Raw genomic sequence first — 16,236 nt, forward strand, 5'->3', positions numbered from 1 at the left:
TTGAATGATCTTTTTCGCTCTAATCAATAACCCACCCCCCTTGGAAAGGCTTTCATGGTATCCCATGCCATATTAATTGGCTCCGAACCCTAACTAATAGCAAAAAATTGCTTCAATCTCCCACTAACATTATTACAATCTATAATTTTCATCCAGAACAGATTTATCTTCCATCCTTGCACTTATTGGGTGCAGTTGCATCTTGAACAACAGAGTATAGTGGTCTGATAAAGATCTAGGGGAATATTCGATATCAGTGAGCACTGGGATCATAAGAGAGTTGCATAACAAGAGGTCAATTCTGGAGAGGGAGTGATGTGTTGATTTGGAGCAGGAGTAAGCATTTCAGTTGGGAAACTTCTCCCTCCAGATGTCAACCAAACCCGCCTCCGCTATAAGACAACCAAATGGGGAGATGGAGTCCTCGCCTCCAGAAAATTTATACCTACAAGGGTTACAAATATTATTGAAGTCTCCCAATCCGCTAGTTTCATTAGAATTGTCCTGAGTGGTACATTCAAGTAAGGAGAGGGAACGTATACTACGACAATGGCACATTGAAAATCGGAAGTTAAAGGGAATCTGTCAGCAGGATTGTGCACAGTTACCTACAGACAGTGTCAGGTCAGCGCCGTTATACTGATTAAATTGATACCTGGGTGATGAAACCAGTCTTGTGGTTGTTGTGTAATCTTTATTTTCAGTTTTGTGTTAGTTTTATGCCCGTGTTGTGGGGCAGCCTGTGGGGCTGGTGCATGTGGTGCTCTGATTATATATTCATAATGCAGACTGCTGACAGGGCACTGATCCCTCACTGACCGGCCCCCTAGTTTGCATAATGAATATTAAATGTTCTGGAAAAAAAAAATCGCCCTCAGCAGGCAGAAGACAGAGGCATGATCGTATGTGTAATGTGCACTAAATTGCTTCATTTAGTCATATACATTGATTTTGAAGAAAAAAAATCTTTGTCAAAACGGCACCTGTGCAGTAGCATCTATCAGATCACCTATAGATTCTACTGCGTAGGTGCGGCCAGCTCCATTTTGAGTTGTTGTTTTTCCAGAATCAATGTATATGACTAAATAAAATAGTTTAATGTGATCATGTTGCAGCGCAGGCAGCGGCGTCTGCCTGCTGAGGATGATTTTTTTTAAGTACATATAATAATCAGTATGCAAACAAGGGGGCCGGTCAGTGAGGGATCAGTGACCTGTCAGCAGTCTGCATTATGAATAGCTAATCAGAGCACCACATGAAGACCCCCACAGACCACCCCGGGGCACGAGCATATCATTAACACAGAACTGAAAATAAAGAATTATCAACAACCACAAGACGGATTTCATCAACCAAGGTATCATTGTAATCAGTATAATAGCGCCGATCTGACACTGTCTGTAGGTTACTGTGCGCAATCCTGCTGACAGGTTCCTTTAAACAACGAGCACCTACAAACCTCCTCTCTTCAGGCTTTTATGCACTATAAGTCTTTGAAGCAATTGGTGTACAAAGAGTGCAAGCTGAACCCCATCAAGGACCTAACCAACAATCTCTTGACCTATGCGTTTCTTGTAACCCTATAGTTGCCAGATTGACCATTTTTACATATTCAAAAATTGCATGCCTTTTTGAATTATCCTTCAGACCTCTTATATTCTAAGAGACAAAATTAAGTTTTACCCCAATTTTTTACAATAAAGATATTGATCAAGAGCAGCCCAACCACCATTATGTAGTTCAGAACTGGAATTTTCCAAGCAGTCTATAGATTAGCAGGTTTGCATATATGATTTGGTTCATGTGTTTAAAGAATCTACTGTAATTGTCTCCAAACATGGTTGATACAAGGAAAATGTATTTAGTAGTTACATAATAAAGGTTTGCTTGGACTATGAAGATGTGAAAAATCAGTGACATCCCAACCCTCTTTCCCTTCTTCATTTCCTTTTGTCTTTTTCTTCCTATTTAATACATTTTTATTAGATTAACAGTCCTGGACAATGTATTATAATTGGTTTAAGATGTAACTTTATTCATTTTACCACTGTATTGAACCTGCATTAGGTGTGGAACCTATGTAGCCTTATTCTCATGTTGAGACTTTGTTCAATTGTTTAATTGTAATGTTATATATCTTGTATATGTTAATACAAATTGAACCATACAGAATAGTGGGGTGTCAGGAATCTAATGGCCACTAATATAGTATTAATGGCCTGTCTTAAGCACAGGCCATCAATTTGAAGACAAGTCCACTAAGTCTATTGCTTAGAGTCCGCTGCATTCCATGTACAGCATTCATTTAATAATAGCTTGTTATACTTCTAAAGATGACCTGTCACTGCCTCTGGCATGCCTGTTTCAGTAAATTTCAGTCTGTTCCTATAGTATAACAATTTTTGAGCTTTGTGCTTGGACGTCCCTCTGTCATTCCCGCTAGAAATATCTAAATACCTTGATGGCTGGGTGTACCGTATGACGCTGTCCAGACTATGGCGGGACACATGCTTTTTACAAGAGCAATACTAAGGCTCAATTGTCATTTTAGCCATACATTTTCAAGAATAACAGAGGAACTGCTTGACACAGAGTTCTAAGAAAAGATACTGCCGGATTGGTATTTCCTGGGGACAACTACATGTCAGGCTGATGACAGACCTTCTGTAAGAATGACTCGCTTGTGAGTTAATCTCAGGACCAATATAACATTAGAGGCTGCTTATTATTCCAATCATGTCGTCTTGTGACAGGAGTGGAGAATCTCTATGAGAGGGCCATGCACATCAGGAAAATCCTGCTGACACTGCCCAGGACTGTGCTCATAGTCATGCGATACCTCTTTGCATTTCTCAACCAGTAAGTATCCTTTCAATCTAAGTTACATGATTTTGTTACACTTATTTGTTTCTAGTAATATCACTATCCTTAATTAGTCAATTAAAGGGGTTGTCCGGCCTTGGACTACAAGTCTGCAGTCACTTTGTGACTGCAGACTTCTGAATCCTCACATCGTTTGTACTGTGAGGATTTTCCAGGAACAAGTATATGTTTTGCATACATGCGATCACATGCCAACTAGATGGGTTTCTTATTTATCATGTTGTCTGTTAAAATATTAGTATGCCCCAGTAACTGAGCTACCGTCACCTTCTCTTTTGTTTCTTTCCAGCCTTTCTCAGTATAGCGATGAAAATATGATGGATCCATACAACTTGGCGATCTGCTTTGGGCCTACGTTGATGCCTGTTCCAGACGTTCAAGACCAAGTGTCTTGTCAGGCTCATGTGAATGAAATAGTTAAAACCATAATCATCCACCATGAGAATATTTTTCCAGATGTTAAAGAGCTAGAAGGCCCAGTATATGAGAAATGTATGGCTGGCGATGACTACTGGTAGGTCTTTTGAAGTGTGCTTTTATGTGACTGTATTGGAGTTATACCTTCTAGTTGGAGACCAGTATGTTTCTATTTCCCCATTGCTGCTTCTAGGCTCCACTACACTAATATCACAGTCTGCGCTGACCATAAATAATATAACTGCCTTCCCACATCATGTAAGAAATACAGCAGCGTCTCCTTTCTTCTACTGTTGCTGGATTATTTTATGACCTGATGATTTGTTCGTATATCTAAATAAGGACCTATCATCAGGTTAAAAGTGACCAGTTTTTATTTTATTCCCACTGCTCCCCTGAGTATTCCGTTTCTTTTATAATTCCACCATACACTTCCAGAGCTGTTGGTCTTTAGTTAGCATTGATTTGTATGGTCTCTACCAAGGGGGCGTGGCTAACAGGTGGCTAAGGCAGAGCAGCGTAAAGACACGCCCCCAGAGAATCCTGTGAGCCACGCCTTCTTGGAAAGGCTATAAAAATTAGCACTAAATATTCAAGACCATATCTATGGAAACGTATGTTGGATTGAAAATGAATTAAAAACACTTGAACAATTGACCTGACCTAATGTAGGACCTATTTAAGGGGAGTCTGTCAGCACAGAATGACTGTTCAAACAGGCACTTGGTGCTTTATGATGGAGCCAATTATTTCTATACACCTTCCCACCTGCTTGGCGTCCATCCATCTTCAGCCTTCTCTGGCTCCATGATTTCAGAGCTGTCAATCAAAGAGGGGGGCGGATATTGAGGGAAATCAAGCCGGGGGCAGGTGTATATAAATTATTGGGCCCGCCATGAAGCATCGAGCTGCGGGACTTAGTTTGAACAGTCATCCTGTGCTGACAGTCCCTTTAAGTATTTTTTAATAGTATTATTAATACTGTTCTATTTCTAGGCATACCTTTAAGAGCACTAGTTTAATCTATAGAAGGCAATTGTGTGTGCAGGCATTTTTATTACATTTTGCTTTACAGCAGTTGTTAACAATGACATTGAATTTTACAAATATACCTATGGTGGTCTTAAAATAAAATAAACAAAGGAAATAAACTACTCGCCTACTGGCAATTCCTTCACACTACTATGTGCGTTCCCTGCCAGTTCCCTTACTAGCTCTTCTAATTCTAGGAAGTAGAATTTGGCACTCCTGAGAGTTGAATAAATGGTTTATTAGGCAGTAGCAATCCAAAATAAAGTAACGTTTCGGTCTCAAACATAGACCTTCATCAGACTGATTGCAGAGGTATAGAGATGACAGAGTGCGGGTAGAAGCCCAAGGAGATTGTGAGCACCTTCTATAATGGGGTGATGTGTATGCATACCTATTGTGATTACTGGCTCTTCTAAGGGGCCGATGTGGGGGGGGGGAGGTGAGACCAAATAACCCCTGCAGCCAATCGAGCCATTATGTCAGTTATTATTATATGGAGACCACCATGGGGCCCTTGGTAAAATGAAAGGTGGTAGTGCAGTCACTTTTAAGTAGCTGTTCACAGGCATAAGTCTCTTTAGCAATACTATGGGAGGTATTGGTATGTGGCACTACACACCACTCTACAAACAGGCAGTCCCCACATGTGTTGCTTCTGTCTAACATCCACGAATCATGCAGCCGCAGGGACTCGAACATAATATACACGCATGCCCGAGATACTCAGGTAATGCCCGAGCATGCTCTGATAAAACATTAGCCGAGCACTTTCACTCATCACTGCTTATTAGAATTAATCACCATTTGTACACACTGATCTAATTGAATCCGGTTAGATATGTGTCAGTATATATACAGTATGTCGAGTTGGACACATAGGCTTGCAGACTATAATGCTCATTTGTACAGACATTGCTTTTAATTGCAGATTACCTAAACATGACGGGGTAAAGGCTCGTTTCGCTGATTTATTTGGTGTAGAATGTACATGACTTGCAATAAGCCTCTTTTATGTTGTTTGATCCTGTACATTTCATATTTCCTGTACTTGTAGTGACAGCCCTTACAGTGACCATGGCACATTAGAAGAAGTTGATCACGATGGTGGCAATGAGAATCACACAAGTGAAGATGGTATTTACTTCTTATTTTCTTAATTCGCTATTTCCAACCCCACATTTACATGGAAATGTTAATTCTGTCCATCAGAGGGCTAAGCTGACCGTGACATAATCGGTATGGCCGGCTTTAGACTGTGAAAAACAGTCAGATGTTCTACAGCCTACGTAGAATTAGATTTTGCATTTGCGATAAATGTTTTTAGTCCGAAGTGGAGAGGGCATTGCATTTCTAGGATTACATGCCATCCCTCTGTAAATCTTGTGTAAATGAAGATCTTTGTTAGAAGCGTGAAACTGTTGTGGAGTTTATATTAACGGTGAGGGATGCCCAGGTCAGCAAATCATGTGTTTGTTGTTATTGATTTGTTTCATTCTGCCACACAAGCACGTCAGAAAATCGCATTATTGATTGGTAACGCCAGAGATCTTACTATCAGATGGTATTTGCCAAGATTTATTACATTTATCTATCCAAATGACTTAATAGATTTAATCTCAAGCCTGCATATTGACATGTGTCCTCAACGGTGATTTGTGCAAGATTGATATACCTTGCTGGTTCAACTGGTATTTCCCAGACAAAGATACACAGTACCTTTTAGCTGCATTATTTTAGTTATTGCAATGAATGTTCAATCCTATTGGTTCCCTGGTAAAAGACATTCCTTATAGTTAATTTAAATGTGCGAATTGCCTCTTCAGGGAGGATAGGAGCTCTAGTGCCACCTACTGGAAGAAGCGATCTTAAAAGTCAAGATCAAGCCTTTATATGGAGTCTGTCAGAACAAAATGACTATTCAAACTAATTCCCACCTCTTGATGTTTCACTCCGATGCCAATCATGTACATACACCTTCCCAGCGGCTTGTTTTCCCTCTATTTCCACCCCTCTTCTTCTTTAACAGCTCTGGTTTCATAGAGCCAGAAAACAGTGGAGATAGATGGAAACCAAGCAGGTGGGAAGGTGCATATAAATGATTGGCCCTGCCGTGGAGCACCAAGCTCCCGTACTTGGTTTGAACAGTCATTCAGTGATGACAAAAAGATAGATATATATTAAATTGTGTATACAAACTAACTTGTACTGGAATAACATTGATCATATTGTGATAGTGGCAGCTGTCAAGGTGTTGGATATATTGGTCATCAAGTGAACTGTCAATTCTTAAAATTGACAGTTCTTGTCAACTTTAAAAGCCAAATTATGATGGGTCGATTATTGGGTTTAAAGCATCATCAAAACAGCAGGTTTTGTGGGTTGCTCCCATTATGTAGATCAGGGGTCTCAAACTTGGCTGGGTATATGGGCCGCACACAGAAAAACATTTAATTTCGGGGGCCGCATTATTTGCATGACAAAATGTCATTTTTAGTTATACCATTTTTTCTCTATACACCTTTTGAACTGGTCCCTATCTTGTAGTAATGCACCATGCCGGTCCTCATCTTGTAGTAATGTGCCCCATGCTGGTCCCCATCTTGTAGGTAGTAATGTGCCCTATGCCGGTCCCTATCTTGAAGTAATGCCCCATGCTGGTCCCTATCTTGTAGTAATGTGCCCCATGCTGGTCCCCATCTTGTAGGTAGTAATGTGCCCTATGCCGGTCCCTATCTTGTAGTAATGCCCCATGCTGGTCCCTATCTTGTAGTAATGTGCCCCATGCTGGTCCCCATCTTGTAGGTAGTAATGTGCCCTATGCCGGTCCCTATCTTGTAGTAATGCACCATGCCGGTCCTCATCTTGTAGTAATGTGAGCCTTCGCGGGCAGGGTCCTCTCTCCTACTGTACCAGTTATGACTTGTATTGTTCAAGATTATTGTACTTGTTTTTATTATGTATACCCCTCCTCACTTGTAAAGCGCCATGGAATAAATGGCGCTACAACAATAAATAATAATAATAATGTGCCCCATGCTGGTCCCCATCTTGTAGGTAGTAATGTGCCCCATGCCGGTCCCTACCTTGTAGTAATGTGCCCCATGCTGGTCCCTATTTTGTAGTAATGCCCCAGGCTGGTCCCTATCTTGTATTAATGTGCCCCATCCAGGTCCCCATCTTGTAGTAATGTCCCCCATCCATGTCCCCATATTGCAGACATGTCCCCCATCCAGGTTCCCCCATATATTGCAGACATGTGTCCCATCCAGGTTCCCATCTTGTAGATATGGCCCCATCCTGGTCCCATTCTTGTCGTTATGTCCCCATATTGCAGACGTGTGCCCCATCCAGGTTCCCCCATATATTGCAGACATGTCCCCCATCCAGGTCCCCCCATATATTGCAGACATGTCCCCATCCAGGTCCCCCCATATATTGCAGAAATGTGCCCCATCCAGGCCCCCCCATATATTGCAGACATGTGCCCCATCCAGGTCCCCCCCCATATATTGCAGACATGTCCTCCATCCAAGTTCCCCCATATATTGCAGACATGTCCCCCATCCAGGTCCCCCCATATATTGCAGACATGTCCCCATCCAGGTCCCCCCATATATTGCAGACATGTGCCCCATCCAGGTCCCCCATATATTAGACATGTCCCCCATCCAGGTCTCCCCCATATATTGCAGACAAGACAGGTCCCCCCATATATTGCAGATAGGTCCCCCATCCAGGAAGCCCCCCCCCCCTTTTCACATAGACATAACAGAAAGAAGAAAAAAAAGATTCTTCTCACCTGTCCTCCGTTCCCTTGGCGTCCTTTCTGCTCCTGTGGTCACAGGCACATAGACCCCTTGACTATCGCGCTCGCCCAGCTCCAGCAATCACTGAGTCGCCTACATCCGCGTCGTGTATTGCCGCGCAGAGACCGGCTCTCAGCACAGCAATACTAGAGTCATCCGGCCTATCAGGACCAGCAGCTGACATCTGCGTCCCGGCGCAGCGAGGTATGACGTCACTGCCATGCGCAGATGTTAGCTGGTGGCCCCTGATAGGCCGGCGGCTGACACTAGTGTTGCTGTGCAGAGAGCCGGTCTCTGCGCGGCAATACACTGCACTACAGCGCGGATGGAGGCGGCTGCTGGAGCGAGCGCGATTGTTACGGGGTCTATGTGCCGGCGGGCCGCGTGTTTGAGACCTCTGATGTAGATGGTGGTACCTACCAAAAGTGGTCTAAGAAAGGAGAAGTGGTGGACTGAAGACAAATACACATCTGTTCATTGGAGGACCAATCTGTGAGCTTATAGCACTTTAACTGGTTGCCCACCCTTGTAAAAGTTTTTAAAAGCTACTTCTATTTTTATAAATCAGAAATCAAACAGTAATACCTAACCCATCTCGTGGTAGAAGGCTTCTTGGCTCCCTGCTGTTGTCTATATTCTGGCCTCCAGCAATACCTTTCCAAAACAGATGAGTGCTGCAGCCGATCACTGGCCAAAATAGTGAATTTAGTGTCACTGCCAGTAATGGGCTGTAATGGTAACATCAGGCTATGGCAGGACATCATTGGAGACCAGGAAGCAAAGTCCAGCGTGGGCTGAGAGATGTAAGGAGCTGCAGTGGCAGGGTGAAGGTGCATATTAATTATTTTTATTACTCCGCAATATTCAAAGAGTTGTTTTTTGTAATTACATGGCTGGACAATCCTTTTAAAGGCTCCTAATGGCTTAGTACCAAACACCACATTTTTTCTGCGTGCCACTTTTGAAGTATTCATTCTGAAATTTATTTTAATCTGGCAGTAATAGTTGAAAGGTGCCACATTATTCTGCACGTTTAAAAATGATAGAAAACGTTTAATGATAGAGATCCCTTTGGAAGACAACGGTAATAGCTGCAATTATCAATTTGTCTTAATGAGAGATTTACGATCTCTGCTATATTGGCAGCTTTCGGCTTTATTTTTGGTTTGGATTATTTGCCAGCTTTTTGGGAGACAAGTGATGAATTGTTAGATTTTTGGACTGACAGATACTACTTTCTGTGTTTGATTTTTAGCAAAGAAAAAACAACTTGAATCTCCTAGCATTCTTAGTTTTTCATAATCTATATGCCTTCTGTACTGATTAATATAGACATACATCTATTTACAGCCTCTACCTGCAAGAAGCATTAATACAAAAATGAGCCTGGCCGTCTTACTGGAAGCCATCTGCACGAGTGTATTCTGGGACACTGATCTGATCTAATGATGTCTTTTGCTCTTCCACAGCCTTTGAATTTGCTGGCTGTTTGGGAACACAACATATTAGTCTATAAACAGAGCAGCCTTGTTTGTTATCTTTTTGATTTTTCGACCTTGCTGCCCACTCATAGAAAGAAAAGTGCAACATGAAAGAGTTTACATTCTAAGTGCTGCATTGTAGAGAAAAATGAGCTCCAGTCATTAGTCGCTTTAATGAAAGCCAGTGTACAGTGGTTCCAAGTTTTAATGCTAAACAGGTTGCTCTAGCCATAGATGCTTAAAGAAAGCTTTCCATGTGTTTAATAGCGTTAAAACTGGTCATACAAATTGGGATCTTTGAATGCTCTGGCAATCATTACGGGGAAAGTAGGATAACCGTTTAAATATATTGTCATTTTCATTGTGTTTGCCAACCAAGGTTCTGTGGAATTTGATTGGAGTTTTGTCAGAAAACATTAAGGTATTGATTCATAATAAAACTTGGGAATTAGTTTCCATAAAGGGTTGTTTGAAAGTTATCTCCTACGTAAAGGATAGGGAATAACATTCCGATCGCTAGGGGTCCGACCGACATCGTTCCTACTGATCTTGAGAACCAGGGCTCTGAAATGCCCCGGCTAAATGGTGTTGAGGTTGTTCAAGTGCACTTCCTCTGTATTCATGCTAATAGGAGCGTATAAGATCAGCTGGGTGCAGTCTCTGACGCTCCCATTAAGAATGAATGGAGCAGTTGTGCAAGTGATTGATCTGTTGTTGGCATCGGTGGGGGCCACTCAGTGGTTACAGACTTATCCACTGTTCTGTGGATAGGGATCACTTTTAAACTTTAAGTTATATAGGCAGATCACAAAAATATCTGTTTATTTTCACAAACAAATTATATGTATTATTTCTCATTTGTGTCTTTCTCCTTGTTAGTGTTGTTAATATTCTCGAAACTTTTGATTTGTAGAGTGTGAACCAATTGAAGCCATAGCCAAATTTGACTATGCAGGACGATCTGCTCGAGAGCTGTCTTTTAAGAAAGGTGCATCTCTTCTCTTGTATCATCGCGCATCTGAAGACTGGTGGGAAGGCCGACACAATGGAATTGATGGACTAGTGCCCCACCAGTACATTGTTGTCCAAGACATGTAAGATTTACATTGAGTAGAGATTAATTCGTTTTAAAACAAACTTGTATCACACACACTTTTTTTTTTTTGTATTTTTAGGGATGACGCATTTTCAGATTCCTTAAGTCAGAAAGCGGACAGTGAAAGCAGTAGTGGTCCAGTGACTGAAGAGAAGTCATCATGTAAAGACATGAACTCACCAACTGACCGACACCCAGACTTGTATTCGGGCAGGTAAGAGTCTCACTATCCGTTGTTCATACCCTTTTTGCCTCCTTACCCCTCCCTTTTCCCTATTCCCTACAGCATTTTTCCGAAAAACACACGCAAAAATATTATATAAAATATGATAGTTCCCATAGCATGTGTCTATACTTTGTGACTACTATATATTTTAAGATACTGATTTAAATAATAAAAAAAAAATCTGTATTCTGTTATTGACAATGCAGGCATAGAAGGCGCACAGATCCACCACCTCCTTCTCGTCGCTCAGGCAGGTCAAGTGATAGTCACTGCCCAGTACATCCTCCACAATCTCTGAACAATTTATCAATGGAAATTGGATCTTCAAATATTTTAAGCCATTGTAGCCCACGTGCCCTTTTACAGAATCGCAACCTTAACACTGACAGCCCTGAACGTAGACGTAAACCAGGCCATGGAAGTTTGACCAACATAAGCCGGCATGAATCCTTAAAAAAGATAGACAGTCCACCTATACGAAGATCTACATCATCAGGACAGTACACAAATTTTAATGACCACAAGACTCTTGACCCAGAGAGTATTGCTCAGGTATGTAAAGGAAGTAAACTGTATTGTGCAAAATGATTACTGTAGTCAAACAGAACTTGTTATATTCCAGAATTATTTCGTGAAATTTGTTGACTGATGTGCTGCAAAATATTTTATGTGCTGTTTTTTTTTAACCTTGCCTGTTAATCCAGACTAAAATAGGGAATATCCTTAAGCAATCCGATTGTTTAAAGGGTTTTTTGAGATGGAGAAACATCATGACATAGCTATAAAAGAACCATTACTTGACTCCGCCTTTAAACATGTGATGGCAGCAAAAAAATCACTGATGGCAATCGGACTAGTTCCCTGGATCACTGCTCTTACAGTGAAGAATATGAGTCTGTGATTATGATTAAACCCTCTTTTCTCTAGACTTGGAGTATGCCCCCCGGCCATAATTGCTGACCTAGGTGTAAAAAGCTCATTAGAAAGATCTTTGTATTGTCTACACATATATTTGTATATTGTAATAAGATCATCAGTAAAAAGCCACACAAGTAGACTGGGACAAAAGACAATGATCTGTGAATAAAGTAGGAGTCTATAAATACTTGGCAGCAGGCAAAATTTTAACATTAGTGGGGGCTCAAAAAATTGCAATTGACAGAGAAATAAAATATAGACCATGCAAGAAGGATCAAATGCAGGAGAACAGTAATCCCCCCAAGTCCTACAAACAAATGTATATCTAATAAGCATGAAACGATTGCATACCATGGTCCCCCCATCCAAGCACACAGGTGTGTTAAGACTCATAATGTCTAACTGCTGGCCTGCTCCTTTGGTTTGAAGCTAATTTATTGGTTTGACCAGGGCTGTGGAGTCGGTCAGCCAAACCTCCGACGACTCAATTTCCATGACACCGACTCCGACTCCACCAAAATGGACTCTGACTCCACAGCCCTGGTTTGACTTTGGTTATGTAGTTTAGAACTCCATTTCATACTAACAATTATAAATTGTGTTTTGCAGAATTCAAGGGCTTTAGTCTAATGTGTGTGATTTTATTTTCTTTGTATCTTAAGCAGGATATAGAAGAAACCATGAACTCGGCCCTTAATGAGCTACGTGAGCTTGAACTACAAAGTTCTGCAAAACATGCCCCGGACGTTGTACTGGATACTCTTGAGCAGATCAAAAACTCTCCCACTCCAGCGATATCAACAGAATCTCTGAGTCCGCTTCATAATGTCATGCTCAAGAACACTGAGCCCCAAATCCGGCGTAGCACTAGTACATCTAATGACACAATGAGCACATTTAAGCCTATGGTCACACCTCGAATGGGTGTACAATTAAAGCCTCCGGCTCTGAGGCCAAAACCTATTGTGTTACCAAAAACTAACCCTGGTATAGGCCCTTCCCCGGCTGCTCAAGGGGCCGCCGACAAATCATGCACAATGTAATGTCATGCTTAATAGTACTCTATGGGTAGTTAGTTTTGCCATGATATCAGTAGTGGCATGTTTTTACTGGAACTAGAATGAAACAATCACATCTACACTAAGATTTTATTACAAGAAACTGGACTTTGTTGCGTGTTTACAGCCGTAGAGACATAGAAACATACTTGAAGATATGATGCTGCACCAATTGTATACTTTGCAACATAGATCACAATGGCTTCCCACTTCTGTTAGACTTCTCATCTATTCTAGATACACCGTGGGCAGGTGTCCATGTATGTTACTTTACAACTCATAGTGAGTGCGGGGTCTGTGGATACAGGGGTCTGTCGGTTCGCAGAGCAGCCTGAAAAAATAGCAAAAACCATCAGTAGTTAGTTCCATAGAAGCTCTCCATTACATTCCTTTGGGGCCTTACTGCTTGCTGTATAAACCTCTAAAGAAACCTGTGGAAGATCCAGACTGATTTCTCTGGACTGACGACTATTATCCCTTGTAACCACTGTTATAGTGACTGTATATTTCCTCTATTTTTGTAATAATGGGGGAAAATGTTAATGTGTGCAATATGCACTGCATGTGGTTCTTATGATAGGGTAGACATATCAACCTATGTCTCTATAGGTTTCTGCAGAGAGATGAATTTATATATATATATATATATATATATATATATATATATATATATATATATATGAAAGTCTTTTTTGCACATTCACAATATACAGAGAGATGTACAATGTATTGCTACTCAAAAACACTCCTGTGCCTGCCTAGATTTCTTCTTACAAAAAGCATCTTAGGTTTCGGCATGTTTATGTAGCCACTGGTGTTAGCCATGGAGCCAAACTAAAATCTAGAATATATTCTATTTACAGTGAGTTTATCTAATGTTGTGGTTTTTATGTATCTTCGGGGCATTGAGGTTAGCGGGCAGAAAATTAACACTATGACACTATACTCTGACATGCCTGGACCTTAAGAGTGTGAACCATTTTTCTAATGATCATAGATTGGATAATGATTGAATGTCAGCACAGTATTAATGTCAGCCCTGTATCCCAGACAGAACAACACGATCACAAGTAGTGCCACTTTATATCTTTTATTGCTTCCTATATGTAATTTATTCATTTTCTTCATGCCTATCTATTAATCCACTAATCCGTTATGGGAGAAGAGTTTACCCTGCTATTAAAATGTACAAACTGCACACTGTTATTACGGAGGCCTCAAATGTTACTTGTTATTCTAGGCCTACAATATTATACTGGTACTCCTTTTCATTGCTTTATTGTAATAATTTGTGTAGTTGTATATATGATTTGTATATACTTTCAGCCAGCACATTGCTTGTGTTGCTTTTTTATGCTTTTTTTTATTATATATACCGTATATATATATATATATATATATATATATATACCATATATACTTTTTTGTAGTTTACTTAGTAAATGCATTCACGGTGGATAATAGGTTTTCCTTTAGTGCTAGAATTCAGAATACATTGGCCCAGATAAGCCTGGTGAAGTGCAGTCAACCTTTTTGGAGAGCCATTTGGGATTACACTTAGATTCTATCTATAGACTGCTCCAGTTATTTCCCATCTACAAAATAAAGCCTACCCTTTTTAAGCTACATTTGGGAGAATTATTTTAAGATGTGAACAGAGCTCCCATATCTCAAATGTGGGGCATGTATAAAAAGAAATAAATAAAACTGATGTGATGCATTTTTTTATATATATATGTAGTTTAGTATTTTATTATGGCTTCTGTATTAATACGTTATGGATCAAGTGGTGTAAACTAATTATCACTACGAAGCTTCCAGTCTACAGAAGCAAGTCATTAGTCGACAAGCTGTATACCTCCTCATTGCAGACTCGAGCCTGTAGTTGAAGCTAGGCCAAGGAACTCCATGAGTGACTTGGCTTCTCATACATAGCTTTGTCCGAACATGATCATGGATGAGGAAGGAACCTCAGCGCCACAAAAGAAAATCAGATTGTCAGTCTTGCTGCATTGATAGTTTTTCGATCCGGCAAGGAGTCAAAAACAGATATAGACCATATCGGTTTTTGACTCCTTGCCGGATAAAAACTTATCACTGCAGCAAGATCTACAGTCTCATTTTCTTTTGTGGTGCTGAGGTTCCTTCCTCAACAAGTCTGGACCACAAGTCCCTTCCTCAAGCACACAATTCTTTTAAAAGGACAGTGTGCCGGTCTTTCTCCTAACGATCATAGATGAGACGTGGAACTCATAGGAATAAACTGGAATTCTTTTCCTGACATTCAAGCGCAGGCCTAGCCTGGTACTAGTTTATTTTTCTGGTCTGTGTGACATATTAAGAGTAATACATGTCTTTTAAGAGTTGGAAATGTGTATATTGTTATAGACGGTGTATACTTATTAGAATTAGTGTCGTACAGGAATGTTAGGAGCCGTGCGCTTGGAGAGTGTACTGCTACATACGTGTGTAGTTTGATGGTTGTAGGTATTTTCAGTACTGTATGTGGATGTGTACCGGTATACGCAGCCCGGTCACTAGCAAGGCCCACGGAGTTCTTTCCGGCACAGGACTAACTCTTGCACAGCCAGGTGTCTGTATAGTCTTTTCTGTCAGTTTGGATTACAGTACTGATGGCAGTTTTTTGTTGACTGTTGATTCTTTGTGTTGGTGTACATCTGTAGTATGTACATGTGAAAGTGCCTTTAAACTTTTAGAGGAACTTCAACTTTTTACTCCATGTCTAACATTTTCCTTTACATACAATTCCACTCTCTAAAAAAAAAACCAAAAAAAAATGTATAACTGAAAAAAAAAGTTTAGCATTCATTTCAAAGACTCATGTGTGATGTTCAATTGTTGTGATTGATGCACTTTTATGTATATGACTGTACATTTTGGCATGTACCATAACAGGCTTCAAAGTCCATCCAGGTTTGTTCCTCCGTAGATTTTCTTTATAATAAAGATTATAGTTCTGTCAGCTGTTGCCATCTTTTGTCTACTTAACATACGTTCATTTAGTGGGTATTGTGATAAAATATTTTGTCAAGTTATATTAAATGCGCACATTTATAACCTTTTTTGGTCATGCTAAAAAAAAATAGCGTACTTACACAGCAGAGTAGCAATAAAAATGTTTTGTTTTTCCTTTTGTGAGTAACTTATGAAATCCTTTGCAGAGCCAGACAAGATGGAAGAGGAGAAAGTGTTTTAGGGATTCTTGCTGGGTTTAGGCTAATTTCACAAATCCGACTTTCATGATCTGAAATAACAGGACTGACTGCGAGTCTCCTGACCTCAACCTCATCAATATGCC

At 40.5% G+C, this 16,236-nt stretch overlaps 1 protein-coding gene across 5 annotated transcripts in view; it reads left to right on the forward strand.

Annotated features, from left to right (window-relative positions):
* SRGAP1 (SLIT-ROBO Rho GTPase activating protein 1) overlaps positions 1-15,900 on the forward strand; it is a 182,060-nt gene extending 166,160 nt beyond the window's left edge. For 3 of the 5 annotated variants that reach the window (XM_077265163.1, XM_077265167.1, XM_077265166.1), the window contains exons 16-22: positions 2,754-2,859; positions 3,173-3,397; positions 5,387-5,466; positions 10,533-10,713; positions 10,795-10,929; positions 11,148-11,493; positions 12,522-15,900. In XM_077265163.1, the coding sequence (XP_077121278.1) occupies positions 2,754-2,859; positions 3,173-3,397; positions 5,387-5,466; positions 10,533-10,713; positions 10,795-10,929; positions 11,148-11,493; positions 12,522-12,902 (1,454 nt within the window). In that variant the 3' untranslated portion in view covers positions 12,903-15,900. The remainder of the gene's footprint in view (positions 1-2,753; positions 2,860-3,172; positions 3,398-5,386; positions 5,467-10,532; positions 10,714-10,794; positions 10,930-11,147; positions 11,494-12,521) is intronic. The other 2 variants (XM_077265165.1, XM_077265168.1) reach the window with 1 other exon arrangement.
* Positions 15,901-16,236: the final 336 nt, after the last annotated feature.

Source organism: Ranitomeya variabilis, chromosome 5 (assembly GCF_051348905.1).
Source record: "Ranitomeya variabilis isolate aRanVar5 chromosome 5, aRanVar5.hap1, whole genome shotgun sequence".
Classification (NCBI taxonomy): Eukaryota; Metazoa; Chordata; class Amphibia; order Anura; family Dendrobatidae; genus Ranitomeya; species Ranitomeya variabilis.